A 12,206-nucleotide genomic window follows, 5' to 3' on the forward strand; every position below is an offset into this window, starting at 1 on the left:
CGAGTAGCAAAAGGTGGCTTGGGTCCTTTATAAAGTAGTTGTGATCTCCAATGTCTGGTCCTCCTGCCCCCATCTGAGTGGTGGAGATAACAGGCCCACCACACTTGGTTTTTTTGTTGTTTTCTGGATGTGTGTGTGTGTGTGTGTGTGTGTGCTGTGCTTGGTGGATTCCATAATGTATGCACTTCTTAGTAACCAGAGTGGCAAGACAACTTGGTTTAGAGCGGAAAGGCACAAACTCATTACCCCTGGGTACAGTCATCCCAGCATCCCGGCTGACAGAGGGAAATGGTGCATTGGAACTCAGCGAGTTCCTGCCTCCCAGGAATCACACGCCTTTCCTTGCAGGCACTTGATGGTATACCAGCTGCTTTATTTTTTTAAAATTCCCCTGAGCCTACCACCTGGCTCAGAGGTAGACTAACGTGAGAATTAAGCAGACATAAGGGTTAGTGATCAGCTCATGTATACACGAGGGAGGAGCTGCAGTGCCGGGGCTCAGGAAGCTCGGGCTGTCCTGGTGACCCCGAAATGCAGGTAAATATAAAGTGCATATCTGTTGTCTCAAAGTTCAGACTCATGTAAACAGCAGGATGGGATCCTATCAGGAGTGGGGGTGCTGCAGACCCACTGATGGTCTTCAGATGTAGACTTCGTAGGTGGTTTACTCTGTGAGCTGGCCTACAAGTCCCAACACCTGTGCCATGTTCCCAACTCTGGATCCTGTGAATACTGTGGTTAAAAGTGGTTCCATGGGCCAGGCAGTGGTGGCACATGCCATTAATCCTAGCACTCAGGCAGAGGCAGGCGGATCTGAGTTCGAGGCCAGCCTGGTCTACGAGTTTAGGCCAGCCAGGGCTACGCAGAGAAACCCTGTCTTGAAAAACCAAAAGAAAACAAAACAAAAAGACAGAAAAGACTGTATAAATTGTATGGTCATATTGATGTCCATTTCTGCCGTTACTGTTGATGGACAGATACCACCATACCAGCCTCACAGAAGCCACTCACAGTCAGTCAGTCTTAAGAAAAAAACCAAAAAGCAAAAAGCAACAACAAAAGAACCTCCCCCAAAATGCAAGTCCCTTGTGCTGGTCAGTGCGAGAGCTCGCTAAGGTACGTTAGAGCTGCTGTGCCCTGGGCAGGAGACACAGGCTGTCCTGTCGGCAACCACTCTGTCCAGGGCCCGGATCACGATGTCGGGCATGTGGTCAGTCAGCATCTTTGGGCCTATCAGGATCTTACTGAACTCTGCTTCCTGGGCCCACCTCGCTCTGTACTGGGCAGCAGAACAGCAGCCAAACCTGGAACGGGAGAGAACATCCGTTAGTGAGGCCACACTTGGGTCAGCCTTGAGTCACCCTCAGGCAGGGGCATGACTCCAGTGTCCCCAGACTCACCTCCCTGAGCCTCCCTCCTCTTCCAGGTGGATGATCCTGCCAGGTGGGTACAGAGTGGGGTACTTGGGAGAGTCCAGTGGGGAGTCGCTGGAGCAGTAGCCTGGGGAACATCTTGTTAGAAGAGTCTGCTCCCCAAGAAGAGGCTGAGTCAGAGCCCCCCGGCTGCCCTCATCCAGTTCCGTTGGGAAGTTGTCAGGCCTTCCTCCAAACAGTCCGTACCAACAGCCATGCAGCAAGATCTGGTACTGAAAGTGAGAGCCAAGGACTAGGTTGGTCCTGCGCTGAGTAGCAGCCCTCAGGGTCAGCCTGTTCTATCACAACCATAGAGCCATTGTAGTTGGAGCGACAGCTGAGAATTGGGACCAGCCTGGGCTACATAGTTAAGAAACTACCTAGAGACCATTTAAAAAGTAAACATGTAAATAAAATATAAGGTGAATATCACCTAAGAAATACATACTTCTGGTGTAAAGGACTTTTTTCAAGGAAATTTAAGAACTTGGGAACTGTGTTGATGCTGAACCAAAATCATACATGTATTTTATATATACATATAAAAACCAAAATTATACGTGTATTTTACATATATATATATATATATATATATATATATATATATATATATATATATCAATGCTAGAGATTGATCCCATATACACACTAAGACTCTACCACTGAGCTAGCTAGCTAGCTACACCAGGAGACAGGTGCTACTTTCTAAAAAAATATTAACAGGAAAGTCTTGAGTTCCATCCTCAGCACCATATAGAACCAGGTGTGGTAGTACACGTAGGAGGTAGAGGCAGAAGATCAACAGCTCACAGTTCAAGGCCAGCCCAGGATACCTGAGACACTATCTCAAAAAAGCCAGAAGTGGCCTTTAATCCCAGTACTCAGGAGGTAGGGGCAGGCTGACCTCCGAGTTCCAGGCTATCCTCTACAGAGTGAGGTCCAGGACAGCCAGTGCTACACAGAGAAACTCTGTCTCAAAAAATCAAAACAACAACAAAACCTTAGATGCCTGGTAAAAAGCAAATATTAAATTTTCTGATTAGCAACAATATCTTTTTTTTTTTTTTTAAAGATTTATTTTATTCATATGAGTACACTGTAGCTGTCTTCAGACACCAGAAGAGGGCATCAGATTCTCCTGTAGATGGTTGTGAGCCACCATGTGGTTGCTGGGAATTGAACTCATGACCTCTGGAAGAGCAGTCAGTGCTCTTAACCGCTGAGCCATCTCTCCAGCCCCAGCAACAATATCTTTTAAAGGGCAAGAATATAAAAGCGCCCAGAGTGGTGGTGCAGGTGACACACTTTGGCAGGGTGTTTTGACTACTGTCAGAACGCTCCCTGATACAGATCTAGTCTTTAAGAATATTGGTTTTTAATCACACTTCATTTTATGTGTTTCTGTGGTTGGCATGGCATGTGTGTATGGTGGGGGTGGAGGGTCAGAGGACAAGCTGTGGGACCTGGCTGTCTCCTCCGCCCCTGGGTTTCAAGGACTGTCCTCAGGCTGGGTTTAGTGCCACATGGTTTACCCACTAGGCTCTCCAACTGGGCCTCTCCCTTTTTGAAACTACCCCAATGGCAACAAAACTAGGCAACTGGTCTACCACTGAGCCCTGGCCCCGCCCCCTCTTTAGCTTCCTTCTTCCTCTGCTGGCCTCACATTTTTGGCAGTCCTACCTCAGTCTCCCAGGTGCTGGGATTATGGGCCAACACTAACTGTTGCCCCGCCTCATGGCTACCAGCCTCTATTGGCTAATGTACTTTATCTCTTTTCTTGGGTGTGGGTTTGAACTTGAATACTAAGGAAGTGCTCTACCGCTTTTAAAACTTTGTATTCCTTTTTTTCTTTTTTAAAGTTAATTGTAAATGTGTGGAGATGAAGACTGGAGGGTGGTCCTCCCCCCACCATGAGGACTGAACGCTGGTCAGAGTTTGGCCAGCAAGCGGACGCCTAGAGCCTCCTGTAGTCTGTAGGTGTCAGCCTTTGTCTAAACCTGGGAGCACCATCACCGAGAGCCCTGGGAAGACTTGCAGCAGCCTGGGCAGCAGCAGACAGAGCAGCTGTGAGCCGCCCGCCCCGCCCGCCTCCAGGGCCCCGCCCACCCGTCCACTTGTTGGGGTGGGGGCTGCCCTCCTGCACTCCTCCTGGCTGAGCAGTACCTTTGGCTTATTGCAGTTAGCAATCACCCGCAGGATCCTCCTCTTGAGGTCCTCCATGTTGGTCACACTTAACCTGTTTGGTAGAGAGCAGACTGCACTCAGCCCTCAGTTGACAAGATCCCCGACCCTCTGGGCCAACCTGGGAGCACACTGACCTGGGGATGACGTCCATCCCTAGGATAAGCGACACAACAAAGTCCTTGGAGTACTCATAAAGGGATTTGCTGGAATTCAAACGAGACAAGTTAGTCTAGGTTCTGCGGCTTCAGAGGGACAATAAAACAGCTGCCAGGGCAAAGTCAAAGCCACCAGGGGACATTCATAAAGAGACCGTACAGCTAAACCTTCAGAGGATCCTGTGGCTCAGCAGGCCTGGATGCACAATCTAACAAGGTGCTATGGCAGTAGAGAAGCAGGCGGAGACAAGAGGCTACCCACTGCAGTGTGCACCTGCAAGGCCAGGCTGGCCCTGGGTGGTAGCACAGGCTAGCCCCGGGTGGTGGCGCAGGCCTGTAATCCCAGCCACTTGGGAGTGTGCTTCACACTAGGCTGAATTCCAGGCCAGCCTGTGTTCATATCTAGCCCTTAAGCAGTAGACTGAGAATTGGGACCAGCCTGGGCTACATAGTTAAGAAACTACCTAGAGACCATTTAAAAAGTAGACATGTAAATAAAATATTAAGGTGAATATCACTTAAGAAATGCATACTTCTGGTGTAAAGGACTTTTTTCAAGGAAATTTAAGAACTTGGGAACTGTGTTGATGCTGAATTAGAAAACAAAGTTAAGTAACACCAAAAGCCAGCCCTTAAATCAAGCTTGTAACGCAGGTTCCAAACTGAACAGGCTTCTGTTCTGGGGACACCTATAGGACCAGCCTCATGACGCTGAGGTGGGAAGATTATCAAGTCTCTGGGCACAGCACGAACTACACAATGAGATCCAGGCCGGGCTGGGCTACACTGTGAGGCCTGGTCTCAAACACAAACCAAACACACCCCACACTATTTCTGCATCTCTATGTTTCTTGCATGAATTATACCTCAACACTAGTAGAAACTTGTGTTTCTGAGCTTCTGATCTTTGTAGGTCACTCAGCTAAGCAGTGCAGAGGGAACAGAAAGAAACCCACTTCCCATTTCTCAGCCTCTGATGCAATCTATCCAGCACTTGACTGTCAGCGCTAACACTAGGGAGAGAGCCTGGGTGTGGCCAGGAGAGTGAGTCAGACCGCCACCCCCACCCCAGAGTTCGGGTAGTTGAGAGCATCTGAACTCTGATCCTCACAGATCAGGAGCTCCCAAACCTGAGCCCTCTCTCCGCCCTGCTTCCGTTTTCCATGCACTACAAACCATGTAGGTGGGACACAGCGCGGAGAACAGATGCTGTCTGGGGTGAATTCGAATGGTGGACAGGAGCACAGCCACATTAAGGACCCAACACTCAGACCCACAGGGATGGAAGTGTTGACAGAGTGCAGACAAGTGTGAGCCACAGCTTCCTCTTCCTGGATGCTTGCCTTCCCGGACCCCCACTCCCTCTGAGCACAGCAAGTCTCAGAAACCTGCCTTCTCCTTCAGCTTAGACACAAATGCGCTGAGTGTCAGGGCTGTGGTGCCTCCCCATCAGGGCGCACGGCCACTTGACCCCAGCCCTGCTGGGCATGCTTCTCTTGTTCTTACTCCCATTGCCCTGTCAGGTGAAAGTTCTGCAGGAAAGGAACACATTCCCCGACACCAAGGACAGCTAGCTGAGTCCAGATACAAGCTCTTCTCAACACATTACCTGGTTTCTTATAGAAATAAAGGGAAAGCTGGATGCAGTGGTATGCACCTGTAGTCCCAGTGCTCCTACTGTGAGCCGTACACCTGCAGTCCCAGTGCTCCTACTGTGAGCCGTGCTCCTACTGTGAGCCGTGCACCTGCAGTCCCAGTGTTCCTACTGTGAGACGGTGCACCTGCAGTCCCAGTGCTCCTACTGTGAGCCGTGCACCTGCAGTCCCAGTGCTCCTACAGTCCCAGTACTCCTACTGTGAGCCGTGCACCTGCAGTCCCAGTGCTCCTACTGTGAGATGGTACACTTGCAGTCCCAGTGCTCCTACTGTGAGCCGTGCACCTGCAGTCCCAGTGTTCCTACTGTGAGCTGTGCACCTGCAGTCCCAGTGCTCCTACTGTGAGCCGTGCACCTGCAGTCCCAGTGCTCCTACTGTGAGCCGTGCACCTGCAGTCCCAGTGCTCCTACTGTGAGCCGTGCACCTGCAGTCCCAGTGCTCCTACTGCGAGCTGTGCACCTGCAATCCCAGTGTTCCTATCGTGAGCCGTGCACCTGCAGTCCCAGTGCTCCTACTGTGAGCTGTGTACCTGCAGTCCCAGTGCTCCTACTGTGAGCTGTGCACCTGCAGTCCCAGTGCTCCTACAGTCCCAGTGTTCCTACTGTGAGCCATGCACCTGCAGTCCCAGTGCTCCTACTGTGAGATGGTGCACTTGCAGTCCCAGTGCTCCTACTGTGAGCCGTGCACCTGCAATCCCAGTGTTCCTACTGTGAGCCATGCACCTGCAGTCCCAGTGCTCCTACTGTGAGCTGTGTACCTGCAGTCCCAGTGCTCCTACTGTGAGCTGTGCACCTGCAGTCCTAGTGCTCCTACTGTGAGCCGTGCACCTGCAGTCCCAGTGCTCCTACTGTGAGCCGTGCACCCGCAGTCCCAGTGCTCCTACTGTGAGCTGTGCACTTGCAGTCCCAGTGCTCCTACTGTGAGCTGTGTACCTGCAGTCCCAATGCTCCTACTGTGAGCCGTGCACCTGCAGTCCCAGTGCTCCTGTGAGCCTTGCACCTGCAGTCCCAGCGCTCCTACTGTGAGCCATGCACTTGCAGTCCCAGTGCTCCCTACTGTGAGCTGTGCACCTGCAGTCCCAGTGCTCCCTACTGTGAGCTGTGCACCTGCAGTCCCAGTGCTCCCTACTGTGAGCAGTGCACCTGCAGTCCCAGTGCTCCTACTGTGAGATAGGAGGCAGAGACAATCAGGACAAACAGGAAGCAGAAACAGGAGACCTTGCCTCAAACCAACTGGAGGGAGAGAACTGATCCCTGCAGGTCATCTATGACTTCCAGATGTGCACCATGAGGTGCATACCTGCACGCATACAGTAACAACACTTTGTTTTGAATGGAGTTATGAGGGAAAAATCCACGAAGACAGTTAAAGATAAATCTGCCAAGTCTGAGGTAAGAAATGGCACTCAGAGCCGGGTGGTGGTGGTGCACGCCTGGAATCCCAGCACTCTGGGAGGCAGAGGCAGGTGGATTTCTGAGTTCGAGGCAGTCTGGTCTACAGAGTGAGTTCCAGGACAGCCAGGGCTACACAGAGAAACCCTGTCTCGAAAAACCAAATCCAAAAAAACAAAAAAAAAAAAAAAAAGAAAGAAAAAGAAATGGCACTTGGATCCTCACGCAGGCAAACTGGGAAATGTGGGAATCGACTGGGAAAAGGCCCTCACAGACATACAGACCTGTTTGTTTGTTTTTTTCTTAAGTGGTACTGAGAATTGAACCCAGGGCCTCACACATGGTAGACCAGTGCTTGAGCCATTGAGCTATGTCCCCAGCCTTAAGGGGCTGAAGAGATGCCTTGACAGTTAAGAGCACACGCTGCTCTTCCAGAGGAGCAGAGCTCGGTTCCCAGCACCCAGGTCGGGCAGCTCACAACTGCCTGCAACTCAAGTGCCATGGGTCCCGATGCCTCTGTCCTCTATAGGTACCTGCACACACACACACACACACACACACACACACACACACACACGACAATCTTTAGAAAAACCCAAAACTTATTTAGCCAGGATCATAATAACAGCTATGAAAGGGGATGAGGCACGAGATCAGTCCAGTGTCTCCCTCAGCTTCTCCTCACGCTCCAGGCCAGCCTGGCTCTGTGGGAAATTCAATCCATCGGGCACACATCGCTGAGGACTGTAATCCCTGGCCTCTTGAGCACCTGCAGCGTGGCATCCCTAGCGCATCCGATTTAGTCTCTCTTCAGCTGCGTAGTATCTCTCTTCCTTTTTGATGTCTCCGTCCCCCTAACCCTGTCACCCTCCTGCCTCAGCTTCCCTCCACCTGGGATGGCAGGCGTGCGTGCCCCAGGCTCCACGCATGCCAGGTGAGCACACTGCCACTGGGCACGACTTGGCACTGCACAGTGCTTAAAGCCAAACGCCACAGGAGAGATAATCACGTTATGGTAAGGAAGAAGGAGCAGCGCCTGCCCGAGGGCGGGCGGGCAGACTGGCAGGAGGCGGAAGCCTTACCTCAGCAGCCCCCGTGGCGGGGAGAAGGCGTACGCGCGGACTTGTGGGTAGGTCCTCCGGAGCATGATGGCTAACAGGGCAGCAGCGCCGGCTCCCAGGCTGTGCCCCACCAGAACGAGCTGGTACTCCTAGCGAGACAGAGGGTAGAGGGAGTTGAGGCCTGGAAGAAGGGAGACGGGAACGTGACAGGGACAGAAAATAGAAAATGAACCATCTCACCGGAGCGACACTGAAGGCCTGGCTCAGAATCCCGTCATTGACCAGTCTGCGGTGAATGTATCTGGCTGCTTGAGCAATTCCCTGGAGATACAGGTAGGGTGGGGTCAGCATGGCTCAGAAGACGGGGTCTCTGGCTTGCAGGTAACTCTGGCTTGCAGGTAATCTTGGTACATCTTGGCCTGTGGCCCAGAGGCTGGCTGCCACCATGTGCGTGCTGTGATCGATCTAAGTAAACAGCAGTGCCAGGAACACCTGTCTGATACGGCAGCAGGCGCATCTGGGTAGTCAGTTCTGTGTACCAGCCCATAGCACGGCTGACTGGATTGTCTAAGGACGGAGGATTGAACCTGGGGCCCTTGCGTATCTAGGCAAGCAACCTGCCAGACCCTTTAGAAATCGTCTTTATGGGCCGGAAAAATGGACCAGTGATTAAGAGTGCTTCTATCAGAGGACCAAGGTTCAGATCCCGGCGCCTACAGTAGGCAACCTGCAGTCACCCTTAAGTCCACCTTCCAGGGCTCTGTGGCTCCACTTCTGGCCTCCACGGGCATGTGCACACACACACAAATACATATAAATATGTCTTCTAAGAAGTTTTTTTTTTTTGAGGTGGTCTCTAAATTGCCCAGTCTGGCTCCTAAAATCGGACATGTAGCCCAGCCAGGCCTTGGACTTTTTGTGGATGTGTGCTGTGTGTGTAGATGTGTGGGTTCGGTCGTCTGTGTATGCACGTGAGGCTAGAGATCAGCTCTGGGTGGCTTCTTCTATTGAACTCCACCTTGTATTTTTACAGGGTTTCCCGCTGACCTGGAACCTGCTGCACCGCTGGTCAGCGAGCCCCTGGGATTTACCTGTCTGTACTCTCCACTCTCCACTCCCCTGACCTGGGGTTGCATGCCCAGCTTCTCACATGGGTGCTGGGAATCCAAACTCAAGGCCTTCTGCTTGTGTGGCAAGCTCTCCACACACTGAGCCATCCTCCTGCCTCAGTTTCCCAAGTGCTGCACCACCATGCCTAGATGATCTTTTATAAAAAGATATTAAAGCCACATCCAGACGGTGGATAAAGGTGCCTGCTGCTGAGCCTGACACCGTGAATTCTACTCTTGGGACCCAAGGGATGGTGACAACCAACTCCTTGTTTGTCTCTGGCATGCATGTTGCGGCACACATGCACCCTCAACACAACACACACGCTTAAAACACACAGTTTTGAGTTGTAGGAGGTAAGTCCACTCTCCGGTTGGAAGATCATAAACTGAAACCAGCAGCGGGAGCTGAGCACCCCGTTCGCTGGTGTTCTGAACTTCCAAACCACAGCCGACAGATGAAGACAGTGTTTGCAGAGTGGGGCGCACTTACAGGTCATGTGGTAACGAAAGACCCCCAAGCAGTGGTCTGGGGGCTCTGGCTATGTGACTTGTTCCTGTGTTGGAAAGGCAGATGCTGCAATGCATCCTTCGCCACATGGGGCTGATGGATGCACAGGAGAACCGAAACAGAGGGTTCTGTCACAGTTTGCAGCAGGTCTCAACCTGCGCCTTAGCACCCCTTTGGGAGAACACATATCAACTCTCCTGCAATATCAGATATATAGACATACAGATATATTCTTTTTGAGGGGGACACGTTTTGAGACAGGGTTTCTCTGTGTAGCCCTGGCTGTCCTGAACTCACTCTGTGGATCAGGCTGGCCTTGAACTCAAGAGTTCCGCCTGCCTCTGCGTCCAGAGTGCTGAGCTCGTAGGTGTACGCCACCATCATCCATATCTATGTTATCATTTATAACAGTAGCAAAATTACAGATATGAAGTAGCAACAAGATAATTTTATGGTCAGGGTCACCACTGTGTGAGAAACTATATTAGAGGGTTGCAGCATTAGGAAGGTGGAGAACCACCGTGTTAAACCTGGTTGCCCATTCAGAAGCAAGCCAAACTTTATTGTTCATTTTAACGAAGATATGCAAGAATGTAAGAAACTACGTTAGGGGATGGAGAGGTGGCTCAGAGGTTAAGAGCATTTGCTGCTCTTGCAGAGACACCAAGTTCATTCCCAACTCCTGCAACACGGGGTCACAACTGCCTGTCACTCCAATCCCAAGGGATATGCCGCCCTCTTCTGGAGTCTATGGTCATTGCAAACACATGGTACCTATACAGACAAGCGGCACATGTGCACACACCTAAGTGAAAATGGTTTTTAAAAAGACACTATTTTAAGAACTATAGCAAGATCGAGTTATAAAAGATAGGAAAAGCGAAAAAAAGATTATTTATTTATTTATTTATTTATTTATTTATTTATTTGTGGGAGACCTGCTTTTGTAGCCCAAGCTAGCCTCAAACTTGCTGCCTGTAACTGTGGATGACCCTGAGCTTCTGAGTCTCCTGACTCAGCCTCTTTAGTGCCGCCGGGGTGACAGGTGTGCAGCCCCACTCCCAGTTTTTGTGATGCCAGGCATTGAATCCAGGGCTTTATGCACACTAGGCAAACGCTCTGTGACTGAGCCACGCCCCTAGCCCTGCTTCAGTAAGTTTTGGTGATCAGGAACAGTTGCTAACACAGGTGTTCAAAATAACATATCACTAATGGGCGAGGCTCTGAAGAAAGCCGCTCCTTTTTTATTTCTCACCCCGCCGTGTGTGTGTGTGTGTGTGTGTGTGTGTGTGTGTGTGTGTGTGTGTATGTGTGTGTGTGTGTATGTGTGTGTGTGTGTATGTGTGTATGTGATGCATCTGTGTGTGTGTGTTATTTCTCACCCTGCCGTGTGTGTGTGTGTGTGTGTGTGTGTGTGTGTATGTGATGCATCTGTGTGTGTGTGTGTGTGCGCGCGCGCGTGCGCGCGTGTGTGCGTGTCTGCAGATCTGCGGACACCTAGAGCCTAGGGTGTTTTGGTCCTTGCCTCTTTCCTTTCTTTCGCTCTCTTTTTTTTGTTTTTGTTTGTTTGTTTGTTTGTTTTTCCGAGACAGTTTCTCTGTATAGTCCTGGCTGTCCTGGAACTCACTTTGTAGACCAGGCTGGCCTCGAACTCAGAAATCCGCCTGCCTCTGCCTCCCAAGTGCTGGGATTACAGGCGTGCGCCACCACTGCCCGGCAGGCCTCTTACTTTCCTGTTTGCCTCTTTCTATCCTGGGCCTTGAGCTCCTGGGGCTTCTCCAGCCTCCACCTTCGCAGAGCTGGGACTCCAGGTGCCCACTTGTTTAGGCTGGGCTGGCCGTCAGCACGCCCCCAGCACCAGCCTGCCTCCACCTACCCAGTGCTGACGTTACAGATACACACCGCCATGCCCGGCTGTTGCACGTGAGTGCTAGAGAGGCAAAGTCAGATCCTCACGATTCCTCGGCAGGCACTTCACCCGCTGAGCCACGTCCCTGGCCCCATTCCAATAAACCGACTCAACACCAATCTAGGTTTAGTGAGAGACCTTATCTCAAAAAATAAGGTGGAAAGCAACTGAAAAGGATGTCCAGCATCGCCCTCTGAGCTTCACACGTGAACCTGCGCGCGTGCACACACACACACACACGCCCAGGAAGGACTCTACCCCAACCACCCCCACAGGACAGGAAGAGTGAAACAGAACTGGGCTCTGGCCACAGGCCCAGAGAACTTGAGGGAAGTGAGCTGTCCGGCCTGTGCCGCCCACGAGGCTGGAGCCTCCTTCTGCAGCTGCGGCTGGACTGAGCATGTCTGACTGACAGGCCATGCTCCCTGGCGCCAGCCACATTACTCCACCTCTTTGAATGGCCCCTCTCAAAACACACATACCTTGTGGGCCACACAGTCCTGCAGCTCAATATCCAGCTCCAGGTTCTCACTCTCTGCAGACAGGTCGGTCAGGACGTCCTGTGAATGCGGAGACAGCAAGGTCAGCCTGCGGAGCTACAGAGCAGGTGGTGGAGGCTGCATGAGCAGGGGTTGATGGCCTGCCTCTGCCTCCCGGGACACGCCAGAGAAGTTGCTCTTAACCTGTGCTTCAAGACCCCTTGTGGGGAGGGGTCAAATCCACCTAAGACTATTGGAAAACAGATACTTAAATTACCATTTGTAACAGTAGCAACAAAAATAATTTTATGGTTGGGGGTCACCACAACATAAGACACTG

At 51.5% G+C, this 12,206-nt stretch overlaps 1 protein-coding gene across 1 annotated transcript in view; it reads right to left on the reverse strand.

The window, feature by feature from the left end:
• Positions 1 to 352: 352 nt before the first annotated feature.
• The window catches only part of Daglb (diacylglycerol lipase beta), a 36,637-nt gene continuing 24,783 nt past the window's right edge, over positions 353 to 12,206 (reverse strand). The window contains exons 9-15 of the mRNA XM_052168692.1: positions 11,870 to 11,947; positions 8,099 to 8,179; positions 7,880 to 8,007; positions 3,731 to 3,799; positions 3,576 to 3,648; positions 1,401 to 1,645; positions 353 to 1,304 (exon numbers count right to left, since the gene is read on the reverse strand). Of these exons, the coding sequence (XP_052024652.1) occupies positions 1,112 to 1,304; positions 1,401 to 1,645; positions 3,576 to 3,648; positions 3,731 to 3,799; positions 7,880 to 8,007; positions 8,099 to 8,179; positions 11,870 to 11,947 (867 nt within the window). The 3' untranslated portion in view covers positions 353 to 1,111. The remainder of the gene's footprint in view (positions 1,305 to 1,400; positions 1,646 to 3,575; positions 3,649 to 3,730; positions 3,800 to 7,879; positions 8,008 to 8,098; positions 8,180 to 11,869; positions 11,948 to 12,206) is intronic.

Source organism: Apodemus sylvaticus, chromosome 22, assembly GCF_947179515.1.
Source record: "Apodemus sylvaticus chromosome 22, mApoSyl1.1, whole genome shotgun sequence".
Classification (NCBI taxonomy): Eukaryota; Metazoa; Chordata; class Mammalia; order Rodentia; family Muridae; genus Apodemus; species Apodemus sylvaticus.